This window comes from Saimiri boliviensis, chromosome 11 (assembly GCF_048565385.1).
Source record: "Saimiri boliviensis isolate mSaiBol1 chromosome 11, mSaiBol1.pri, whole genome shotgun sequence".
Taxonomy (NCBI): domain Eukaryota; kingdom Metazoa; phylum Chordata; class Mammalia; order Primates; family Cebidae; genus Saimiri; species Saimiri boliviensis.
This window is the reverse complement of record NC_133459.1, coordinates 10,678,650-10,700,486: the sequence shown is the minus strand read 5'-3', so window position 1 is coordinate 10,700,486 and position 21,837 is coordinate 10,678,650. Positions and strand designations below refer to the sequence as shown.

Genomic DNA, 21,837 nt, shown 5'->3' with positions numbered 1-21,837 from the left:
CCAAATGGCCCCGTAGAGCTCACTACCACCACAGACAAACCATATGCTGGAGGAACGGAGAGACGCTGGGTGGGCTTATTAACAATCTTCTCTTTATTTACAGCTCAAGAGCACATGCAACATGACATCATGGGACCACAAGGGCCTGGCACCTCCCCCTCCCACTGCTGCTCCCGAACTTTAAGAGGAACTACAACGCCCCAGGAAATTTCCTAAGAGTCAGAAAACCCTACACTGAGGGTCCCAGGCCAAGGTGCTTCACTTCATTTCCTCCAAAAATAAAGACCAGCTGCAGCCCCGGAGCGCTGAGCCTCAGAGCCTGGGGTTTCTCATTGCTGGTAATTAGCTAGGCAAACCAGGTCTCAGATTTGCCAACTCACACCTGAATGCAAATACCCCGAGTTATCCGAATGCCCCTGACCACCCCACATTTCTGTTTGCCTCTTCACATCCTAGACCTGTGATTCTCAAACTCCTTCGTGCCCAAGAATGACCCGGAGAACTTGTGAAAAGCCAAATGGCTGGGTCCCAGCCCCAAAGATCCTGGCTCAGCACGATGGTGGGGCCCAAGATTCTGCATTTCTTTCTGTTTTTTGTCTTTTTTTTTTTTTTTTTTTTTTTTTTTTGAGACAGGGTCTTGCTCTGTCGCCCAAGCTTTAGTGCAGTGGCGCGATCATGGCTCACTTCAGCCTGGACCTCCTGAGCTCAAGCGATCCTCCCACCTCAGCCTGGAGAGTAGCTTGAACTGCAGTGTGCACCATCATGCCCTGCTAATCTTATTTTTCGCAGAGATGAGGTCCCCCTATGTTGCCCAGACTAAGATTCTGAGTTTCTACCAGGCTCCTGGGTGCTGTCGCCCGCCCGGGACCGTAATCTGAGTGTCTAAGGTCTAGAAAGCTTCTTGCACCCAGAAGCCTCCCGGCCATGGATCCTGCATCAGACCACTTGTTTTGACTTAGAATTCAGAAAATACACTCCCTGCAATAGAAGCCCCTGGTTCTGCAAACCGCCCTTCCCTGCCGACCTCCTCCCCAGGAAAGACACATTGCCTGTGAGAGTGAAGATTACCACGGAATTGGCAGGGCACAATCCCACCCCGTGAAACCCCCCAGTGAAGACCCACAATGCTTTGCTTCTCTGGCCTCTCCACTGTCTGTCCCAGCACAGTTTTCCTGGCTCTTCTGTCGTTTTATGAACATGTTCCGCACAGGTTTCACGTATGCTGTCTCTCCAGCTGCAAAGGGAACCCCACTGCAGGGGCCCGTGAGTCCTCCACCTCCATGTTAGGTTTTGTTGGGTGAGTTAAATGTGGCTTGAAATAAGGACCCACCTGCAGCAGCCTGCTTGTAGAAGGGGTTGTGGCTTTAGGATTTACTCTGTGGCTTGATCACTCCTCAAGGGGCTGTGAAACTGTCATTTTTCCTCAAGACTTGGCCCTCATGTCATTGCACGCTCAGCCTATTCCCAGCAAGATGGAAAACACTCTTGGTGTCTCCAGACGAACCACGGAAAGGCGGCCCTGTGGGAACAGCAGTGTGACTCTAGCCAGAGGAGCGCAGGGGAGCTCAGGCCACGGGCCCAGCAGCCATTGCTTTCCACTTGGCCTCCTGCTCAGCTCCCCACCATGCCCAGGGTATCTTTTTAGCTTCCTGCACCTATTTTATTGCAAAGCCAGTTACTCCTCCAGCCCTGCCTCAGTGCCTGGAATCTGCACATGCTGCTAAGGGCTGAGGCCAGAACAGTTTTCCAAACCTCTTTGACGATGGAAACCGCGCCGCCCTTTCTAAAGCAGCATCTCATGGTCCCGGTGTTCTATGGAACAGACTTTGGTGAAACAGCTTGAATGGTGACTTAGAAATGACCTCAGGGGGCCAGGTGCGGTGGCTCACGCCTGTAATCTCAGCACTTTGGGAGGCCGAGACGGGTGGATCACGAGGTCAAGAGATCGAGACCATCCTGGTCAATATAGTGAAACCCCGTCTCTACTAAAAAATACAAAAATTAGCTGGGCATGATGGCGCACGCCTGTAGTCCCAGCTACTTGGGAGGCTGAGGCAGGAGAATTGCTTAAACCCAGGAGACGGAGGTTGCGGTGAGCCGAGATCACACCATTGCACTCCAGCCTGGGTAACAAGAGTGAAACTCCATCTCAAAAAAAAAAAGAAAAAAAAGAAATGACCTCAGGGGCTGGGCACGGTGTCTCAAGCCTGTAATCCCAGCACTTTGGGAGGCCGAGGTGGGTAGATCACAAGGTCAAGAGATCGAGACCATCCTGGTCAACATGGTGAAACCCCGTCTCTACTAAAAATACAAAAAAATTAGCTCGGCATGGTGGCACGTGCCTGTAATCCCAGCTACTCAGGAGGCTGAGGCAGGAGAATTGCCTGAACCCAGGAGGCGGAGGTTGCGGTGAGCTGAGATCGCGCCATTGCACTCCAGCCTGAGTAACTAGAGCTAAACTCCGTCTCGGGGGAAAAAAAAAAAAAAAAAGGAAGAAAAGAAATGACCTCAGGGAATGTGATGGGTCATCGTCAAAGAATTCTGCATTCACAGGTCCGGCACGGTAGCTCACGCCTATAATCCCAGCACTTTGGGAGGCTAAAGCAGATGGATCATCTGAGGTCAGAAGTTCGAGGCCAGCCTGGCCAACATGATGAAACCCCGTCTCTACTAAAAATACAAAAATTAACCAAATGTGGTGGCACGCTTGCCTGTAATCTCAGCTACTTGGAAGGTTGAGGCAGGAGAATCGCTTGAACCTGGGAGGCAGAAGTTGCAGTGAGTCAAGATCGTGCCATAGCACCCCAGCCTGGGCAACATGAGTGAAACTCTGTCTCAATAATAATAATAATAATAATTATGCATTCACTACTCACAACACCCCTATGAAGGAAGAGTTATTATCTCCATTTTACAGATGAAAAAAATCAAGGCACAGAGACCTTAAGAAACTTTCCTAAGGTTGCCAAGGTGGTGAGAGGCGGAATAGGCAGATTTATCACCAGCTGCACTGCTACAGATGGAAGGGGAGAGCAGCAGTCCTCAGCCCCACCTGCACCTGGAGTTACCTGGGGGAAAATCTATGAAGCCAGACCAAACAAAACAGAAGCTTTGGGGGTGGGCCCCAGGCCTTTAAATGTTCCCACATGCCACATGCAGCCAAGGTTGAGAGCGAGTAGGCTTGAGCAGGGGTTAGCAAACTGTGGCCCTCGGGCCAAATCTGCCCACTGCCTGTTTTTGTGTAGCTGGCAAGCTAAGAGTGGTCTTGGCACTTTTAAATGGTTTTAGAAAATCAAAATATTAATATTTTGTGGCTGGGCATGGTGGCTCACACCTGTAATCCCAGCACTTTGGGAAGCCAAGGCAGGCGGATCACTGAGGTTAAGAGTTCAAGATTAGCCTGGCCAACATGGTAAAACCGCATCTCTAGTAAAAATACAAAAATTAACCAGGTGTGGTGGCACACACCTGTAATCCCAGCTACTTAGGAGGCTGAGGCAAGAGAATTGCTTGAAGCCGGGAGGCAGAGGTTGCAGTGAGCTGAGATAGGGGCACCGCACTCTAGCCTGGGCAGCAGAGCGAAACTCCACTTCCAAAAGAAAAAAAAAAGAATAAAAAGAGAATAATATTTTGTGACATGCGAAAATTATATGGAATTCAAAAGTGTGTCCATAAGAGTTTTCCTGGAGCACAGCCATGGATTCCTTACACACCGTCTGTCACTGCTTCGAGCTACGGCAGAGCTGAGTAGCTGTAGTGAAGATCAGACGGCCTGCAAAGCCTAAAATATTTATTTGGCTCTTCACAGTAAAAGTTTGCTCAACCCTGGAGTAGAGGATATTGGCTTCTGTACAAACAACAGAAATTTAAGATAGACCTAAGGAAGAACTTCCTGGCAGAGAGGTTGGTTAAACACTTGAGAGGGCTTTGGGATTCCCAGCTCTGGAGTTGAGAGGATTCCACCCACCCCATCCCTCTCTGGAAATGCCAAATAGAGACAACTAGGGCAAAGAGATCGGCCTTGAATTTCCAACCATGGAACGGCCCTGGCCGGCAGTGACAGTTACAGATGAAAAAATCAAGGCACGTGCATCTCCATGGATGATGTCCTAGGACCATCTAACAGCCGTCCCTAAGACATAGCAATGCTGGGTTTTCTTCCCACAGTACTCCTTAGGGTTCTCGCCCCACAGAACCAGCAGTCTCCAGTCAGGCACTTAATGTGAGGCACACACAGCATGTGGGTTGTCTGGTCTCAAGTACGAAACTATGAAACCCCATCTTTACTAAAAACACAAAAATTAGCTGGGCATGGTGGCAGGTTCCTGTAATCCCAGCTACTCAGGAGGCTGAGGCAGGAGAATCGCTTGAACCCAGGAGGTGGAGGTTGCAGTGAGCCGAGATCACGCCATGGCACTCCAGCCTGGGTGACAGAGTGAGACTACGAAACTGGCAGATCTCCCTTTTAAAATTTTTTAGTTTTTTGTTTTTTTGGTGTCTCACTCTGTCACCCAGGCTGGAGTGCAATGGCACGATCTCAGCTCATTGCAACCTCCACCTCCTGTGATCAAGTGATTCTCCTGCCTCAGCCTCCTGAGTAGCTGAGATTACAGGCACCTGCCAACCCCAGAGATGGGGTTTTACCATGTTTGCCAGGCTGGTCTTGAACTCCTGATCTCAAGTGATCTGCCTACCTTAGCCTCCCAAAGTGCTGGGATTTCAGGCATGAGCCTTCGTGCCCGGCATTAATTTTTGTATTTTTGGTAGAGACAGGGTTTTGCTGTGTTGGCCAGGCCGTTCTCAAACTCCTGACCTCAAGTGATCCGCCCACCTGGACCTCCCACAGTGCTGGGATTACAAGCATGAGCCATTGTGCCCCGCCATATCTGCCTTTCAGCTAGCCTGCTTTGATCTCCCAGTTCCCTTGCCCTCTCTGCTCCTCCTCGAAAGATTCCCATGCCCATCAAACTTGGACAGAGTCAGAACAAGCGTATTTAATTTCTTCTAGATCTGCCTGCTTTCCCTGGTGCCTGACCCCGACCCTGGCTGATTTTCCCAGTGCAGTAAACATCCCTGGCATCTTATGGGCGTGATCCAGGCCAGTGAGGAATTTGGCCAGGAAAGGCTTTTGTCATTTGCAACCTGGTTTGCCCTGGAACAGAGGGCTGGCCAGAAGTGAGATGCCAAGTATGGGGGAGGAGGGTTAAATGGTTCTCCTGAAGTGGCCTGAAGCCAGATCTGCTGGGACAGATGTTCTGGGTAGGCACTGTGGGTCTGGCCTGTTAGGGACAGTTAGCTTCAGATAGCACCTCATTTTCAGGGAGCCTCAACCTCCCAGTGGGCTCTGCTCCAAAAATATGGGGTGGTTTTGTGGTCCTGGAAATCACTACACTGTATGCAAAGTGGGTAAACATGGGCAATATGTGTGGGTTTTTTCGAGTCCATGCTTACATCAGAACCTCTAGGGTGGAAGCTCTCCAGAAAACTAACATGCCCATCCCAGGACTGGATGAGCAGGACCATAGGGATATAAAGTGCAACACGATTCTTTTCCCCAAACACTTCATATCCCAGGATGTCAGCTATCGGACCACAGGGATCAATCTGCCCAACTTATTCCTGCAAGCAAGTATGTGCTTAAGGTCCAGTTTTTGTTTTGTTTTTAAACATGATACACCTTTGTCCAGGGAAGGCAGAGAACTGTCAAGTTATTCCAGCCACAGAAGAAGGGACTACCAGGGTGCGAGCCTCTCTTGCCAAAAGGCTTGGTGGATCTGGAAGAAATTCTTGGTTGTGGAGAGGGAAGAACGTGGGCCTTGGAGCTGGAAAGCCTTGGCCCAGATTCAGTTCCTTGTACTTCCCGGGACCTGTCAGTGAGATCCCTGGACCAGCAGCATCGCATGCCTTGGGAGCTTGTTAGAGCACAGAGCCCAGTGAGTCGATGTGCGTGTGTGTGGTTTTTTTTGAGACAGAGTTTCACTCTTGTTCCCCAAGCTGGAGTACCGTGGTGCCATCTCTGCTCACTGCAACCTCCACCTCCCAGGTTCAAGCGATTCTGGTGCCTCAGCCTCCATGTAGCTGTAATTAAAGGCGTATGTCACCACGCCTGGCTAATTTTTGTATTTTTAGTAGAGATAGGGCTTTACCATGTTGGCCAGGCTGGTCTGGAACTCCTGACCTCAGGTGATCCACCCGCCTCACCTCCCAAAGTGTTGGGATTACGGGGTGAGCCACCATGCCCAGCCAGATATACATTTTTAACTGGACCACCACGTTACTCTTAGCATGTTCAGGTTTGAGAAGCATTGACCTGGGAGTCTGGACAAGTCACGTCAAACAACTCCAGCGTGCCTCAGGGTCCTCACCTGTGGCATGGTGATAATACCTACTTAAAAATGTCGTTGTGATACTTCAATGAGATAAAGTAATCCGGGGCTTAGCACTGTGCTAAGCCCTGGATTACACAGTACATAGGAGGTGTTCCATATTCCTCTCCTGCCAGTGGACCTACTTTCGGGGAGTTTAAATTTCTTTTCCACTCTCAAAAACGCCTCTTGGGTTTTGAACCTGAAGCTGTTGCAGTGCTGGAATCGGACAGTAGAGGGCACTCTCGGCATTTGCCATCACGGAGAACAGGACACGCGGGATGGAGGCTGCGTGGGTCCAGACTGTGGGTGTGCAGGTGCTGCGGGCCGGCTGCTGGGCGTCCATCCAGGTCGTTCGCGGAGCGGCTCCGCTCCTGAGGTTGAGTGTCCTGGGCCTGAGCCTGCAGCCTCAGCCATCCGTTCCCCTACTTGATCTCCCATTGCTAGTTATAAACAAATCGCCCAGCTTGTGCAAACTTCCTGGGCTCAGTCCCCAGTCCCGCGGGGTGCTAGACGTTGATGAAGGATCCCCGGTCGCCGTTGGCCGTCTCGGGCTCCACGCAGCGCCCTTTCCTCCGTGTAACCCTGCGGTTCCGGTGGAATTTGGCATAGCAGCGCAGCCCTGGGAGAAGGGAGGCAAGGAGGTCAGAGGCGCAGAGGGCTGGAGTCCTCCCATTTCTTCCCCTGCATGCTCTGGGGCCCGCCAGCTCTCTCCCGCCTTCTTTTTTTTTTTCTTTCTTTCTAGACGAAGTCTCACTCTGTCGCCCAGACTGGAGTGCAGTGGCAAGATTTCAGCTCACTGCGACCTCTACCTCCTGGGTTCAAGCAATACTCCTGCCTCAGCCTCCTGAGTAGCTGGGATTTACAGGCATGTGCCACCATGCCAGGCTACTTTTTGTGTGTGTGTTTTTAGTAGAGAGGGGGTTTCACCATGTTGGCCAGGCTGATCTTGAACTCCTGACCTTGTGATCCTCCCGCCTTGGCCTCCCAAAGTGTTGGGATTACAGGCGTGAGCCATCACACCCAGCCTCTCCTGGCTTTTTTATTGTGTCCTGCAACCCACCCAGCCTCCTCATGGCAGCCCCATTGAGCTTAAAAGACTCATTCCTCTGGGACGGGAGGAATGAACACGGAAGGAGCATGGAGAGGACTCAGGGCAGCGAAAATATTCTGTGTCACATGTAATGATGGGACATGGCATGCATTTGTCAAAACCCATAGAATGCACTGCAGTGAACCCTAACCTACACGATGACTTCAGTTAGTAATAATAATCTATCACTATTGGTTTGTCAAGCAACACATGTACCACAGGAGGCCAGGTGCGGTGGCTCACGTCTGTAATCCCAGCACTTTGGAAGGTGGAGATGGGCAGATCACTTGAGGTCAGGAGTTTGAGACCAGCCTGGCCAACATGGTGAAACACTGTCTCTACTAAAAAAGTTCAAAAACTAGCCAGGCGTGGTGGTAGGCACCTGTAATCCCAGCTACTCGGGAGGCTGAGGCAGGAGAATCACTTGAACCCGGGAGGCGGAGATTGCAGTGAGCTGAGGTGGCGCCACTGCACTCCAGCCTGGGCAACAGTGTAAGACTTTGTCTCAAAAACAAAACAAAACAAATGTACCACAGGACGGCAAGATTTTTCTTTTTCTTTTCTTTTCTTTTTTTTTTTTTTTTGAGACGGAGCCTTACTCTGTCGCCCAGGCTGGAGTGCAATGGTGCAATCTGAGCTCACTGCAACCTCCACCTCCTGGGTTCAAGCAATTCTCCTGCCTCAGCCTCCCAAGTAGCTGGGATTACAGGCACCCACCACCAGGCCTGGCTAATTTTTTGAATTGTTAGTAGAGATGGGGTTTCACCACGTTGGCCAGGATGGTCTTGAACTCCTGACCTCAGCTGATCTACCCGCCTCGGCCTCCCAAAGTGCTGGGATTACAGGTGTGAGCCACTGCGCCCAGCTTCAAGATGTTATTAATAGGGGAAACTGTGTGCAGGGGCAAAGAAGGTATATGAGAACGCCATAGTCTGTGCAATTTTTCTAGAAAACTGCTCAAAAAATAAAGTCCACAGGGTGTGATGGCTCACACCGGTAATCCCGGCATTTTGAAAGACTGCGGTGGGAGGATTGCTTGAGCCCAGGAGTTCCAGACCAGCCTCAGCAACATAGGGAGACTCCATATCTACAGAAAATGTAAAAATTAGCCAAGCATTGTGGCACACGCCTGTAGTCCCAACTACAGAAGAGGCTAACGTCAGAGGATCCCTTGAGTCCAGGAGTTTGAGGCTGCAGTGAGCCTTGATTGTGCCACTGTATTTCAGCCTGGGCAACACAGTGAGATGCTGCCTCAGAAAAGTTAAAAAATAAAATACACACATAAATTCAATTAAAAAGTCTATAATTTTGTAAAATTGAAAAGGAAAAAGTTTAGTAATCTTTTTAAGTGGCTTAAATTCTGCTCTTCCCTGCAAAACCTTCATGGCTCTCCACTGCTTTTTTTTTTTTAATTTTAATTTTTTGAAACGGAGTTTCACTCTTGTCACCTAGGCTGGAGTGCAGTGGCACCATCCTGGGTCACTGCAACCTCTGCCTCCTGGGTTCAAGTGATTCTCCTGCCTCAGCTTCCCAAGAAGATGGGATTACAAGCATACACCACCACACCCAGCTAATTTTGTACTTTTTTAGTAGAGATGGGGTTTCACCATGTTGGGGAGGCTGGTCATGAAATCCTGGCCTCAAATGATCTGTCTGCCTCAGCCTCCCAAAGTGATGGGATTACAGCTGTGAGCCACTGCACCTGCCCTCCATTTCTTTTTTCTTTTTTTCAGACAAGGTCTTGCTCTGTCTCCGGGACTGGAGTGAGTGGTAAGATCTCAGCTCACTGCAACTTCTGCCTCCTGGGCTCACGTGATCCTCCCTGCTTCAGCCTCCCAAGTAGCAGGTACCACAGGTGTGCGCCACCACACTCAGCTTTTTTTTTTTTTTTTTTTTTTTTGTATTTTTAGTAGAGATGGGGCTTTTCCATGTTGGTCAGGTTGATCTCCAACTCCCAGCCTCAGGTGATCCACCCACCTCGGCCTCCCAAAGTCCTGGAATTAAAGGTATGAACCAACCCGTCTGGCCTCCAGTGCCCACTTCTGTCTACACTTTCTAAAACAACTGCAGGACTCATTAGCATATTATTATCTTTTTTTTTTTTTTTTTTTTTTGAAACAGAGTCTCGCTCTGTCGCCCACGCTGGAGTGCAGTGGTGCTATCTTGGCTCACCACAACCTCTGCCTCCCGGGTTCAAGCGATTCTCCTGCCTCTGCCTCTGGAGCAGCTGGGACTACAGGCGAGTGCCACCACACCTGGCTAATTTTTTTTTTTTTGTATGTTTAGTAGAGATAGGGTTTCACCATGTTAGCCGGTCTCGATCTCCTGATCCTGTGATCCACCCACCTTGGCCTCCCCAAGTGCTGGGATTACAGGCGTGAGCCACCATGCCCAGTCAAGAGCATTTGTCTTTCAGATATACACATTAAAATATTCGCAGATGAGCGCCGGGCGCGGTGGCTCAAGCCTGTAATCCCAGCACTTTGGGAGGCCGAGGCGGGTGGATCACGAGGTTGAGAGATTGAGACCATCCTGGTCAACATGGTGAAACCCCGTCTCTACTAAAAGTGCAAAAAATTAGCTGGGCATGGTGGCACGTGCCTGTAATCCCAGCTACTCAGGAGGCTGAGGCAGGAGAATTGCCTGAGCCCAGGAGGTGGAGGTTGCGGTGAGCCGAGATCATGCCATTGCACTCCAGCCTGGGTAACAAGAGCGAAACTCCGTGTCAAAAAAAAAAAAAAAAAAAAAAAAAAAATTCACAGATGAAGAGAATGTAAGCTCTCAGGAGTTGCTTACAAATCATGTCAGAACAAGGAAAGTGGGTAAGAGGTGACAGACTGATCACGAGTTAGTATCTGCCGAAGCAGAGTGATGAGCAATGGGCGTTCATTAGACTATTCTGACTACTTCAGTATATATTGGAAACTTTGCAGAATACAAAATTTAAACTGGCCCGGTGTGGTGGCTCATGCCTGTAGTCCCAGAACTTTGGGAGGCCAAGGCAGGTAGATCACTTGAGGTCAGGAGTTTGAGACCAGCCTGGGCAACATGGCGAACCCCACCTCTACCAAAAATACGAAAATTAGCTGGCCTGGTGGCGCAGGCCTGTAATCTGAGCTACTGGAGGGGCTGAGATGGGAAGACCACCTAAGCCTGGGAGGCAGAGGTTGCAGTGAGCCAAAACTGCACCCCTGCACTCCAGCCTGGGTGTCAGAGTAAAACCCTGTCTCAAACAAACAACACCTGAAACTATTCCCCCCACTTTCCTGGCTGTGTCAGTTTGAGCATCATGAAGCTTTCTGTGCCCCAGTTTGCTTATTTGTGTCGTGGGGATCATCATAGCCCCTTTCTAGGGGTGACCATGGGGATTTCAGTAAAAAAGTGCTCAGCACAGAGCCAGCACACCTAGGCGAGGTGGGGGCACGGAGGAGTTAAAGAGGCAGCTGGTCAAGTGCATCCTTCCCAGGGTCATGCTGGGAAACCCACCCCACCCGTTATCACACTTGGAATGCCTCCCCTGGGATAGAATTTGGGTGTGAAAGCGGCGGCCTTCTGAAGCTGGATCTAATTTAAAGAGATGTGCTCCTCCCTCCTCCCTCCTCCCTCCTCCCTCCTCCCTCCTCTAGATAGTGGGAGATCGCGCCAGCTTGTATTTCAAAAGTTGAGAAAAGCAAATCTCAGAAACGATGCCAAGAATTGGGACTAAATGAGTTCACAGATTGGGAAGGCACGGATAAAGCTGTTCTTGCTCACGTCTTCAGCTCCCGAGGGATTCTCCCACCTACTCCCCCACCGCAGGCCCGCGATCCCCCCTCTGCTGGGAAAGCCTGTCCCCAACTCAGTGCAGAGCCAGCGTCGAGAAAGGGAGGCTTTGTGCTTCTCAGAGCCCGGGGAGCCCCCTGCAAAGGAGTCTGGACCCACCTTCCACACACATGCAGTCGTCGAAGCATTTGTTGTTGAGGCCTCGGTTGTGGGGTGTGCAGAGATGCTCCCGCAGGTCGCAGCAAGTCCCTGCCAACACAGAGACACACGCAGTCAGCCAAGCCGAGCCGCCCCTCCCCAAAGCCCTGCACTCGTTCCCACTGGACAAGAGATCCATCATCTCCGTGGCAGGCTGTGCCTGGCGGGGTGGGCCATCTGGTGTGCAAGGCGCCTGGGTGGAACCACAGACGGATGTCATGGCCAAGGCCCCCCAAGGGCTGGCGGCAGAGACCCCAGCTGCCTCAGCTAGGCAACTGATTGATCGTGGGAAGAGCGAAGGTGGTGTGACAGAGCGGACTGAAAGCTGGGGGCTGCCAGGTGTGGAGTCAGCTCAGAGCTGGGAGGGGTCTCGGGATCCCCGACACCAACGTCTTCTTTTGACAGATGGGGAAACTGAAGCCCTGGGCACCTGCCATGAAGCCAGCTCCCAGGCGACTGACCAGTCCGCCCAAACGCGGGCCTTTTCTTTGAGCCCAGGGTGAAAACAATAGTTTGGGAATGAAGCAGCCTGTCAGGGAGCCGGTGGTCTGCCTTCTACGATGCTAACTGCTGGTTTGGTTACTGTTTTGTGGAATATTCTGGTCATCTATCTAACAGTCGTGGTGCCATGGAGGTGTGCCACTCGGATCTCTCCCGGGGAAAGCGCTTGCTGGTGGCCTCCAGCTGGTAGCAGCTTCAAGGCCACCTTGGCCCACAGCAGGCTGTTCCCCACAGCCCCTGCCAATGACTGGCACGGGGTTTCTGGGGCCCCGGCCGTTTCTGCTCAGGATGGACCTTATCTAACAGGCCACTACTGGGCTGGAGCGCCCATCACACCCCCAAGACCTTGCATGATGTCTGAAGCATCCTCCGTCCGATCCAGCCTCTTCCCACTTTCCTCATTCGAAAGTGTTTTCCACCCCCAGCCCACCCCAAAATAAATCTTCAGCACTTTTTGTTTTGTTTTGTTGAGACAGGGTCTTGTTCTATCACCCAAGCTGGAGGGCAGTGGGACGATCACATCTCACTGTAGACTTGACCGCCCAGGCTCAAGTGATCCTCCTGCCTCAGCCTCCCGAGTAGCTGGAACCACAGGCACACACCAGCAAGCCCAGCTAAGTTTTAAAATTATTATTATTTGCAGAGACGGAGTCTTCCCGTGTTGGCCGGGCTAGTCTTGAACTCCTGTGCTCAAGTGATCCTCCCGCCTCGGCCTCCCATAGTGCTGGGATTACAGGCATTTGACACTACGCCCAGCCTCACACTTCTGACTTACTTCAGTATCTGCTTCCTGGAGGACCTGACGGACCCTCAAGGACTAAGGGTTTAGGGCATTAGTTCCAATGTCCGACTTCTTGTTTTTAGACTGTCTCCATGGGGACAGCTGCTGAACAGTGAGGATGTCACCAAAGCATCCTCAGAACACCCGGCAGTGCAGTGAGGGGACAAGGCATTAAACTCTGCCTGGTGTCAGGAGGAAGAGGGCGAGAGGATCATCCGATTCGAGGCAGTGTGGGGCTGTGGTGGACAGGCTTTCCAGCCAGGCTGACCCAGGTTGGAGCCACTTCTTAACTGTGTGACCCTGGGCAAGACTGCCCCTCTGGGGCTCCATCACCTGGCTTGAAAACTGGGTTGTTGTGAGTAACGTATTGTTGTTTATGTTTTTGAGACTGAGTTTCTCTCTTGTTGCCCAGGTTGGAGTGCAGTGGTGTGATCCTAGCTCACTGCAACCTCCGCCTCCCAGGTTCAAGTGATTGAATCTCCTGTCTCAGCCTCCGGAGTAGCTGGGATTACAGGCATGAGCCACCATGCCCAGCTAATTTTTTTTTTTTTAGTTGGAGTTTCGCTGTTGTTACCCAGGCTGGAGTGCAATGGTGCGATCTTAGCTCACCACAACTTCCGCCTCCTGGATTCAAGCAATTCTCCTGCCTCAGCCTCCCGAGTAGCTGGGACTACAGGCACATGCCACCATGCCCAGCTAATTTTTGTATTTTTAGTAGAGATGGGGTTTCGCCATGTTGGCCGGGCTGGTCTCGAACACCTGACCTCAGGTGATTCACCCAACTCGGCCTCCCAAAGTGCTGAGATTACAGGCATGAGCCACCGTGCCTGGCTGTGAGTAATGTATTAAATGAATTAATGTCCGATGGTAACTCTCAGGAAAGTGGCAGCTGTTGTTATTATTAATCATCCATGAAGGGTCAAGGATCCTCAGGTTCTGCACACATGGGAACCCCTACTCCCACCCAGGTTTCCTCCCAGCACCCAGCCTGGTGCCTTGAATGTGGGTGCTGGCTGGTACCTGGCAGGCAGTCTTGGTGATGGTCGCACGGATCCCCTTCAGCTGGTGATGTTTCGTTACCGTCACTGGAGAGCTTTCCCCGGTGTTTCTCTGGGGACAAGAAGATCTGTCATCAGAAGCTAGGGCCCAATAGAGCAGAGGTTGAGCACAGGGACTCAGGTGTTGGAGTGCCCATACCACCGCCCTACCGTGTGGCTTGGATAAGGCACTATACCCCTCTCTCTCTGCCTCAGTTTTCTCTCCTCTAAAATGGGCTCCACAGTACTATAGACCTAACAGGTATTTTCCCCCAGGGTAACGTGAGTGGAAACAAGGAAGTGTGTGGCACATGATAAGCACGTGACAGCATTCTACATTCCAAGCAGCGTTTCCACGTTGGACTCCGTGCTCTCCCTCTCCCCGAGTCCCAGCTTTGGACATCTGAAGATGAAACAGGGCTCACTGGGGCCCCCACCTCAGCAGATGGTGCTGGAGGGCGTCCAGGCATGGAAGGTGATGGGGCAGGTGGGCATACCTTTCTTCTTTGCAGAGGGCCAGCCATCAGGTTTTAAGTCTTCATAATCAGTCCAGTCGAACAAGGCCATGTCCAGCGTGGGCATCACCTCCCCGTCAGGCCTGGGCTGTGCCTGCCGGAGGCAGTGGAGAAGGCGGGTGTTGGATCCTTCAAATCCATGGATGCAGGAGTGTGGGGTGCCAAGGCCAGAGGCCAAAGGAGACACTTCTCAGAGGCCACCTCATCCTCTGCTGGGCAGCCTGGAGTCTCAGCCCGAGGACATAAAGACGGCTGTCTGAGGCTCCTGTTCCAACAGCCACTAGGGTCATTCCCTCCCTATGTCCCTATGCAGCCATTACTCAAGAGAGCTCATGCAGACACACACAGGCAAATTACCCACCAGGCCCTCTGAGGAGGGGCAGAGGCCACCCACAGGGTGGGAAGGCAATTGTGTTTTGGTTTTTTTTTTTTTTTTGAGACAGTCTTGTTCTGTTGTCCAGGCTGGAGTGCAGTGGTGCAATCTTGGCTCACTGCAACCTCCACCTCCCGGGTTCAAGTGGTTCTCTTGCCTCAGTCTCCTGAGTAGCTGGGACTATAGGCGTGTGCCACCACACCTGGCTAATTTTTTGTATTTTTAGGAGAGACAGGGTTCCACTGTGTTAGCCAGGATGGTCTCGATCTCCTGCCAATGTGATCCACCCGCTTCAGCCTCCCAAAGTGCTAGGATTACAGGCATGAGCCACCGCGTTTGGCAGTGAAGGCAGTCTTGCTTGCTCACAGTCTTTAAGCCCACAAAGAGGGAGGTGGGTGTAGCCCAGCCACTCACTGGACCTTCCTATCTCTTCCTCTCCCTGCAGAGGTTACCAGCTCTCCGCGGCACCATTGAGGCCACAACCAGGGCTCAGTCCCACTCACAGCCTGGGCCAGTGGCCCCAGGAATGCAGAAGGCTAGAGGTCATGGCTGGATCTATACACGGGCATGTACGGGCACGTGTGCGCACGAGGTCATGGGCAGGAGCTGCACCTTCTAGGCTGTTCTGCAGGGGGGCTTGAACGACGAGATGGATAACCATGTATTCGTGGGAAACTGTCTGCAGCTTTCTCACAATCTCAAGGGAGTGCAAGACCCCAAAAAAGGATAAGAAAGATCTGCTGCTGCCGAGCGCGGTGGCTCAAGCCTGTAATCCCAGCACTTTGGGAGGCCAAGGCGGGTGGATCACGAGGTCAAGAGATCGAGACCATCCTGGTCAACATGGTGAAACCCCGTCTGTACTAAAAATACAAAAAATTAGCTGGGCATGGTGGCGCGTGCCTGTAATCCCAGCTACTCAGGAGGCTGAGGCAGGAGAATTGACTGAACCCAGGAGGCGGAGGTTGCGGTGAGCCGAGATCGTGCCATTGCACTCCAGCCTGGGTAACAAGAGCGAAACTCCGTCTCAAAAAAAGAAAGATCTGCTGCTAAAAAAAGTTTTATTTATTTTGTACTTTTGTAGAGACGGGGTTTCACCATGTTGACCAGGCTGGTCTCACACTCCTGACCGCAGGTGATCTGCCCGCCTCGGCCTCCCAAAGTGCTGGGATTATAGGCGTGAGCCACCCACTGCATCTGGCCTATTTCTTTTTTATGTATTCTTATATATTATTGATCCTTTTAAATAATTGTATTTGGAAAACCTTTCAAAGCCACAGAAGAGGCGCAAGAACGATGCAGTAAGCTCCTGTAACCCCCTTCCAGAGTCACCGGTGGGGAGTGTTTTTGCCACATTTCCTCGCTTACTTTCTCTCCACATATTTTTTTCCCTTGAGACAGCGTCTTACTCTGTCACCCAGGCTGGAGTGCAGTGGTGCGATCATGGTTCACTGCAGCCCTGACCTCCTGGGCTCAAGCGATCCTCTCACCTCAGCCTCCCCAGTAGCTGGGACCACAGGCATACACCCTTATGCCTGGCTAATTTTTAAAAAGTTTTGTAGACACGGGGTCTCACTATGTTGCCCAGGATAATCTCGAATTCCTGGGCTCAAGTGACCCTCCGCCTTGGCCTTCAACAGTGTTGGAATTACAGGCTCACACCCGGCCCACGTGTCTTTGTTAAAGATCTGATGCAGATGGGTCCCAGTGGTAGCTAATGCTTATTAAATCTGGGTCTTGAGGACATGTTTTTTTTTTTTTTTTTTTTTTTTTGAGACGGAGTTTCGCTCTTGTTACCCAGGCTGGAGTGCAATGGCGCGATCTCGGCTCACCGCAACCTCCGCCTCCTGGGTTCAGGCAATTCTCCTGCCTCAGCCTCCTGAGTAGCTGGGATTACAGGCACGCGCCACCATGCCCAGCTGATTTTATATATATATATATATATATTTTTTTTTTTTTTTAGTAGAGACGGGGTTTCACCATGTTGACCAGGATGGTCTCGATCTCTTGATCTCGTGATCCACCTGCCTTGGCCTCCCAAAGTGCTGGGATTACAGGCTTGAGCCACCGCACCCGGCCAAGGACATGGTTTTAAAAATCATCACTATTGGCTGGGCACAGTGGCTCACGCCTGTAATACCAGCACTTTGGGAGGCCAAAGTGGGCAGATCACGAGGTCAGGAGATTGAGGTCAACTGACCAACATAATGAAATCCCATCTCTGCTAAAAATACAAAACTTAGCCAGGTGTGATGGCACGCGCCTATAGTCCCAGCTACTTGGGAGGCTGAGGCAGGAGAATTGCTTGAACCTGGGAGGCAGAAGTTGATGCGAGCCAAGATCACGCCGCTGCACTCCAGCCCAGGCGACAGATTGAGACTCCGTCCGCCCCCCACAAAAAAATTAAAAATCACCATTATTATGCTTCATGCTCCTCTGTATGCAGAAAGCTCCTCCCCAGGCCTCGCTGCTCTCCACGCAGACACCAGCGTGCAGAACTGCCACTTGTCTCCTTGGCTGTCCCTAGAGTGGCCCCCGGGACCACTTTGCCCTGGACAATGTCAGCCTCTTGTCAGGATGGAGCACCCGCCAGGGCTGGAGCTAGACTGGATGGGCAGCATGAGATCTGGTTTCAATCTAAGTTCCGTGGCCTCTTGCTCCCATGCCTCGGTCTCCCTATGTGCACTAAGAGGGCTTTCCATGACATGGGCTCAGGAACCCTTCCGGCTCCGAGGCTGTTTGGGGACCCCTTACCTGGGGCCGCAGGGAGGTGATGGGCAGGACCAGGGACTCTTCTGTGGCAGGTGCTGCCTCAAAGGTGGTGAGGAAGAACATGGTGGGGGCCAGGCTGGTGGAGGATTCCTCCATGGCCGCGTCCAGCGCCTGGGCTTCGGAGAGCTCTGCCTTCTTCATCAGGGAGCTGGGACCTCGAACCAACGCTCGGCCTGAGACACAGGGCGGGGAGCACAGGGGCTGCATCTGCTTGCTGCCTCGTGGCAGCCTATAGTAGAACCCACGTTTTATGCTGCAAACCCGGAGGCAGCAGGGACCATGTGACAAGGCCTTGTTTGGGCCCCACCCCTGCTTCCTACTCTTCTCAGGACGGGGAGATGGGGAACTCGGAGGAAAATGTCTTGGAAGAACTTACGGTGTCACTGGGGAGACAGCCCAGGGATTCTCCCTGTAAAGCAACATTCCAGCAAGTCCAAGTCCATGACTCGCTCTGTCCCCAGGCTGGAGTCCAGTGACGTGATCTCAGCTCACTGCAACCTCTGCCTCCAGGGTTCAAGTGATTCTCCCACCTCAGCCTCCTGAGTAGCCGGGATTACAGGCATGTGCCACCATACCTGGCTAATTTTTGTATTTTTGGTAGAGATGGGGTTTCTCCATGTTGCCCAGGCTAGCCTAGAACTCCTGGCCTCAAGTGACCTGCCTGCCTCAGCCTCCCGAAGTGCTGGGATTACAGGCATGAGCCACCATGCCTGGCCTGGCCTGAGGGGTCACAGCCAGTTGTCAGCAGACCAGGGCCTAGCCCGCAGACCTTCTCTGTTCCTGCCTCCTCACCCTATCAAATCTCCCAGGAGGCCCTGGAGCTGGGGGAGCAGGAACCCCCTGTGTGCCCTCCAGCCATTCTCAAGGGTGCCAGTGTCCTCCCCTGAAAGCTCACACAGGTGACCCCAGGAGTGGGAGGCTGAAAGTCGAGGCTGGGGACCACGACTGACCTCAGCTCACCTGGGGGGTTCTCAGTAGGCCTTGCAGGGAAGCCAGCCCCAGTCGTTTGCACAAGAAGGGGCATTGAGGCTCCGTTGCCTTCCTGCCAAAGAACTCTGCCATTGCGTTTGTGGCACTCGGCATGCCCCTAGAGGCAGTCTTGTCACATAGAGAGCTTGGAAGCCCAGTTCCTTGGCTTAGGGCCAGGCAAGGCTGGGAGGAGCCACTTGCGTAGAGCTAATGGGTACCGGGAGTGGGGAGCCTGGGCCAGCAGGGGGCAGGCTCACTCCCAGGGGATGTGGGGTAAATGTTAAGGAAGGTGGGAAGGGCTGGGGGACACCCAGATGAACGAGGCAGAGGCAGGAGGGGTAGGCAAGTGACGCCCCTTCTGGAGTCACCTGCGTCCGGGTTGGAGGCCACTGATTTGGCATCAGGAGGGAGCTGGGATGAACCAGAACAACAGGCCGGGCGCAGTGGCTCACGCCTGTAATCCCAGCACTTTGGGAGGCTGAGGTGGGCAGATCGCTTGAGGTCTGGAGATCAAGACCAGCCTGACCAACATGGAGAAACCCCATCCTACTAAAAATACAAAATTAGCCAGGCGTGGTGGTGCATGCCTATAATCCCAGCTACTCGATAGGCTGAGGCAGGAGAATCGCTTGAACCCAGGAGGTGGAGTTTGCAGTGAGCCCAGACTGCACCACTGCACTCCAGCCTGGGTGACAAGAGTGAAACTCCGTCTCAAAAAAAAAAAAAAACAAAAAACAAAAACAGAACAACAACTGCTCACGGCCCTGCCAGCTGAGCTCCAAGCATCCCACTAATCAAGTCTCTGCAACTACACTGAAGGTAGACGGGACCAGTGTCCTCACTTTTCAGAGGGGAAACTGAGGAACAGACAGATAACTTGCCCAGGCCCACACCCGAGTAAGTGGTGGAGACAGGACATGATCTCAGGCAGACCTGGCTTCAGGGTCTAGGCTCTTACCCCTACCCGATGCTTCAGAGTTGAGTAAGGAATACGCTTGGAGGGCATGGAACTGTTCCATCTCTACTCAGAACTTAAAGCAGGAGAAATTTAGGTCAGATACAAAGTAGAACATCCTGATTCAGGAGGATGATCTGCTGATAAGATAGATTCTATTGCAACACATCCTCCTCGCCTTCCCATGCTCCAACCCCAGGCTTCTCCCAGCCTCCTCCCCTTACCAGGTCCCTCTGGCTTCAGGGACACCTCTTCTCTCCTCTGAATGTCCTCCCAGAGACCTCACACCTCTGGCCCTTCCCTGCATCCTTTCCCGCTCCCCTTAGTCCACGGCAGGAAGCCCCCCCATCCCCACCCCTCCCAGCTCTCCAGCTACCTCGGTGCAGCCTCAGCCTGTCCCTGTGCCGCCTGTGCTCCCTGCTGCGTTTCCTGGCCCTCTCCCAACCTGGAGGTCGGTTCTCCTTCTCGGGGTAAGGCAATGCCAGCCCCAGGAGCAGGTCCTTGTCCCGCAGGAGGCCTGCAGGACTCTGCTCAGGCAGCGGCACCTCAGCCTCTGGCAGCCTGGAGGCCTGCTTGGTGGCGGTGACCACAGCCTCATCCTGGGCCTGGCTGGGTAGGCTTGGGCCCCACTCCTTCTTGCCCTGGCCCCGCCGGCGGTGGTGGCTGGTCTGAGGCGTCCATAGTGCTGGGCCTGGGAGGTCGATGTGATTCTCAGGGAGGTTCCGAGCAGGGGTCCCAGGTGCAAGGGCGCCTGCCAGGCTCAGCTCCAGGGGCAGCAGGAGGGCAAGGAACAGCATGGGGGCGGTGTGGATGGCAGACCCAGCCATTGGCTCCTCCCTGCAAGAAAAGCAGCACCATAAACACTCAGCCCCTCTTTGTCCCCTCACTCAAATTAAAGCTCAGTTTATCTCCACAGCCACTGAAGGGGATTTTGCCCCCCCGGGGACATGTGGCAACGCCTGGAGACATATTTTAGTTGTCAAAACTGGGGAGTGCAGTTGCGGGGGTGGCTCACGTCTGTAATCCCAGCACTTTGGGAGGCTGAGGTGGGCGGTTCATAAGGTTAGGAGATCAAGACCATCCTGGCTAACATGGTGAAATCTCGTCTCTACTAAAAATATAAAAAATTAGCCGGATATGGTGGTGGGTGCCTGTAATCCCAGCTACTCAGGAGGCTGAGCCAGGAGAATCGCTTGAACCTGGGAGGTGGAGGTTGCAGTGAGCCAAGATCACACCACTGCACTCCAGCCTGGGTGACAGAGTTAGACTTCGTCTCAAAAACAACAACAACAACAACAGCTGGACGTGCTACTGGCATGTAGAGGCTCGAGGCGGGGGGTGCTGCTAGATGCCCGACAGTGTGCAGGACGGCCCCCAAACCAAGAATCATCGAGCCAGAAAGACAACAGGGCCGAGGCTGAGAGCCCCCAGCTTCAATCGTGTCATCGACATTCCAGATTAGTCTAGAATTCCTTTCTCTGTACAAACCTCTGCCCCTTGCCAAGTTCCCTAGAAGGGAACTGAGTCCCTCAGAGCCCAGAAATCTGCCTCTAGCCCCTGAGACTTGACTCAGTGCCTAATTCCACACAAATGGAGTCAAAGCCCGTGAGCACAGGCTGTAGGCAGAACTCCCCTTAAGTGCTTTGTGTGGATTCATGTCACCTCGCCTTTTCAACAGCTCTCTGAAATGGCTCCTGTTATTTTCCCCATTTTTCTGAAGTGGTAATGAAGGCTCTGAGAGTCAAGTCACACCTAGTAAGTAGCACTGTGTCGTTTCTGTCCTGAGCCCTGGACCCCCGTGGCTGTCCCAGGATGACCTCACTCAGCCTTTTTCTTCTCCCACGATGAGCTCTGAGGCCCCAGAATGTTCTGACACTGTCCCTTCTTTGGGCTGAGAGACTTTGGGGACAGCTTTGCAGACTTGGCTCCGATCCCTGAAGGGTGGCATGAGCCAACCCCACCTGCCCTCAGGACAGCCCCCTCAGGGGACCCAGTGTCCTCCCTCACACTGAAGGGAGAAGCTGTAGCTTCGGGGACAGTGGGGGTGTCTTTTGGACTCTGGACACCCCTGGCCCCTGTATGCCACCCGAAGCGGCTCCCCCATGAACCCCCCTCCACTGCACCAGCCTCACCCACCCTGGACCTGGGCACCGGCTTAGCCGGGCTAATTGAATTTTTATGGCCTCTCACGTATTCCACTAGGCTGGCAAGGGTGCTTACACCATCTTTTCTTTGTGATTTGTGGTCGTATAATTGCCTAGGGCTGAGGAAAGGTTCATGGGCCTGGGACATTTCCCTGCTTCCCGGCGCCTCTCCCTGCGGCCCCCATGCTGGCGGGCCCACCCCTGTGTCACCTTAGCCCACCCCAAGAGAGGGTAGTAGGGCAGCGAAACTGCTGTGCCCTGGAAGCTCTGAGCAGGCTCACCCGAGGAGAGGGGAGGGAGGAAACACCTCCTCCAGCCTCTCAGCATCTGTGGTGGCTTCACCCAGCTCTGCCTCCATCCAGGCCTGGCATGTCC

General features: G+C 52.8%; 1 protein-coding gene across 1 annotated transcript; it reads right to left on the bottom strand.

Moving 5' to 3' along the window:
• Positions 1-4,606: 4,606 nt before the first annotated feature.
• On the bottom strand, positions 4,607-20,151 carry DRAXIN (dorsal inhibitory axon guidance protein). The gene is made up of 6 exons (XM_010346517.3): positions 19,695-20,151; positions 17,377-17,567; positions 14,235-14,346; positions 13,721-13,810; positions 11,380-11,469; positions 4,607-6,987 (listed from the first exon to the last, which is right to left on the bottom strand). Exons 1-6 carry the CDS (start codon positions 20,143-20,145, stop codon positions 6,875-6,877), a joined length of 1,047 nt encoding a protein of 348 aa, XP_010344819.2. The 5' UTR covers positions 20,146-20,151; the 3' UTR covers positions 4,607-6,874.
• Between the last annotated feature and the right edge of the window lie 1,686 nt (positions 20,152-21,837).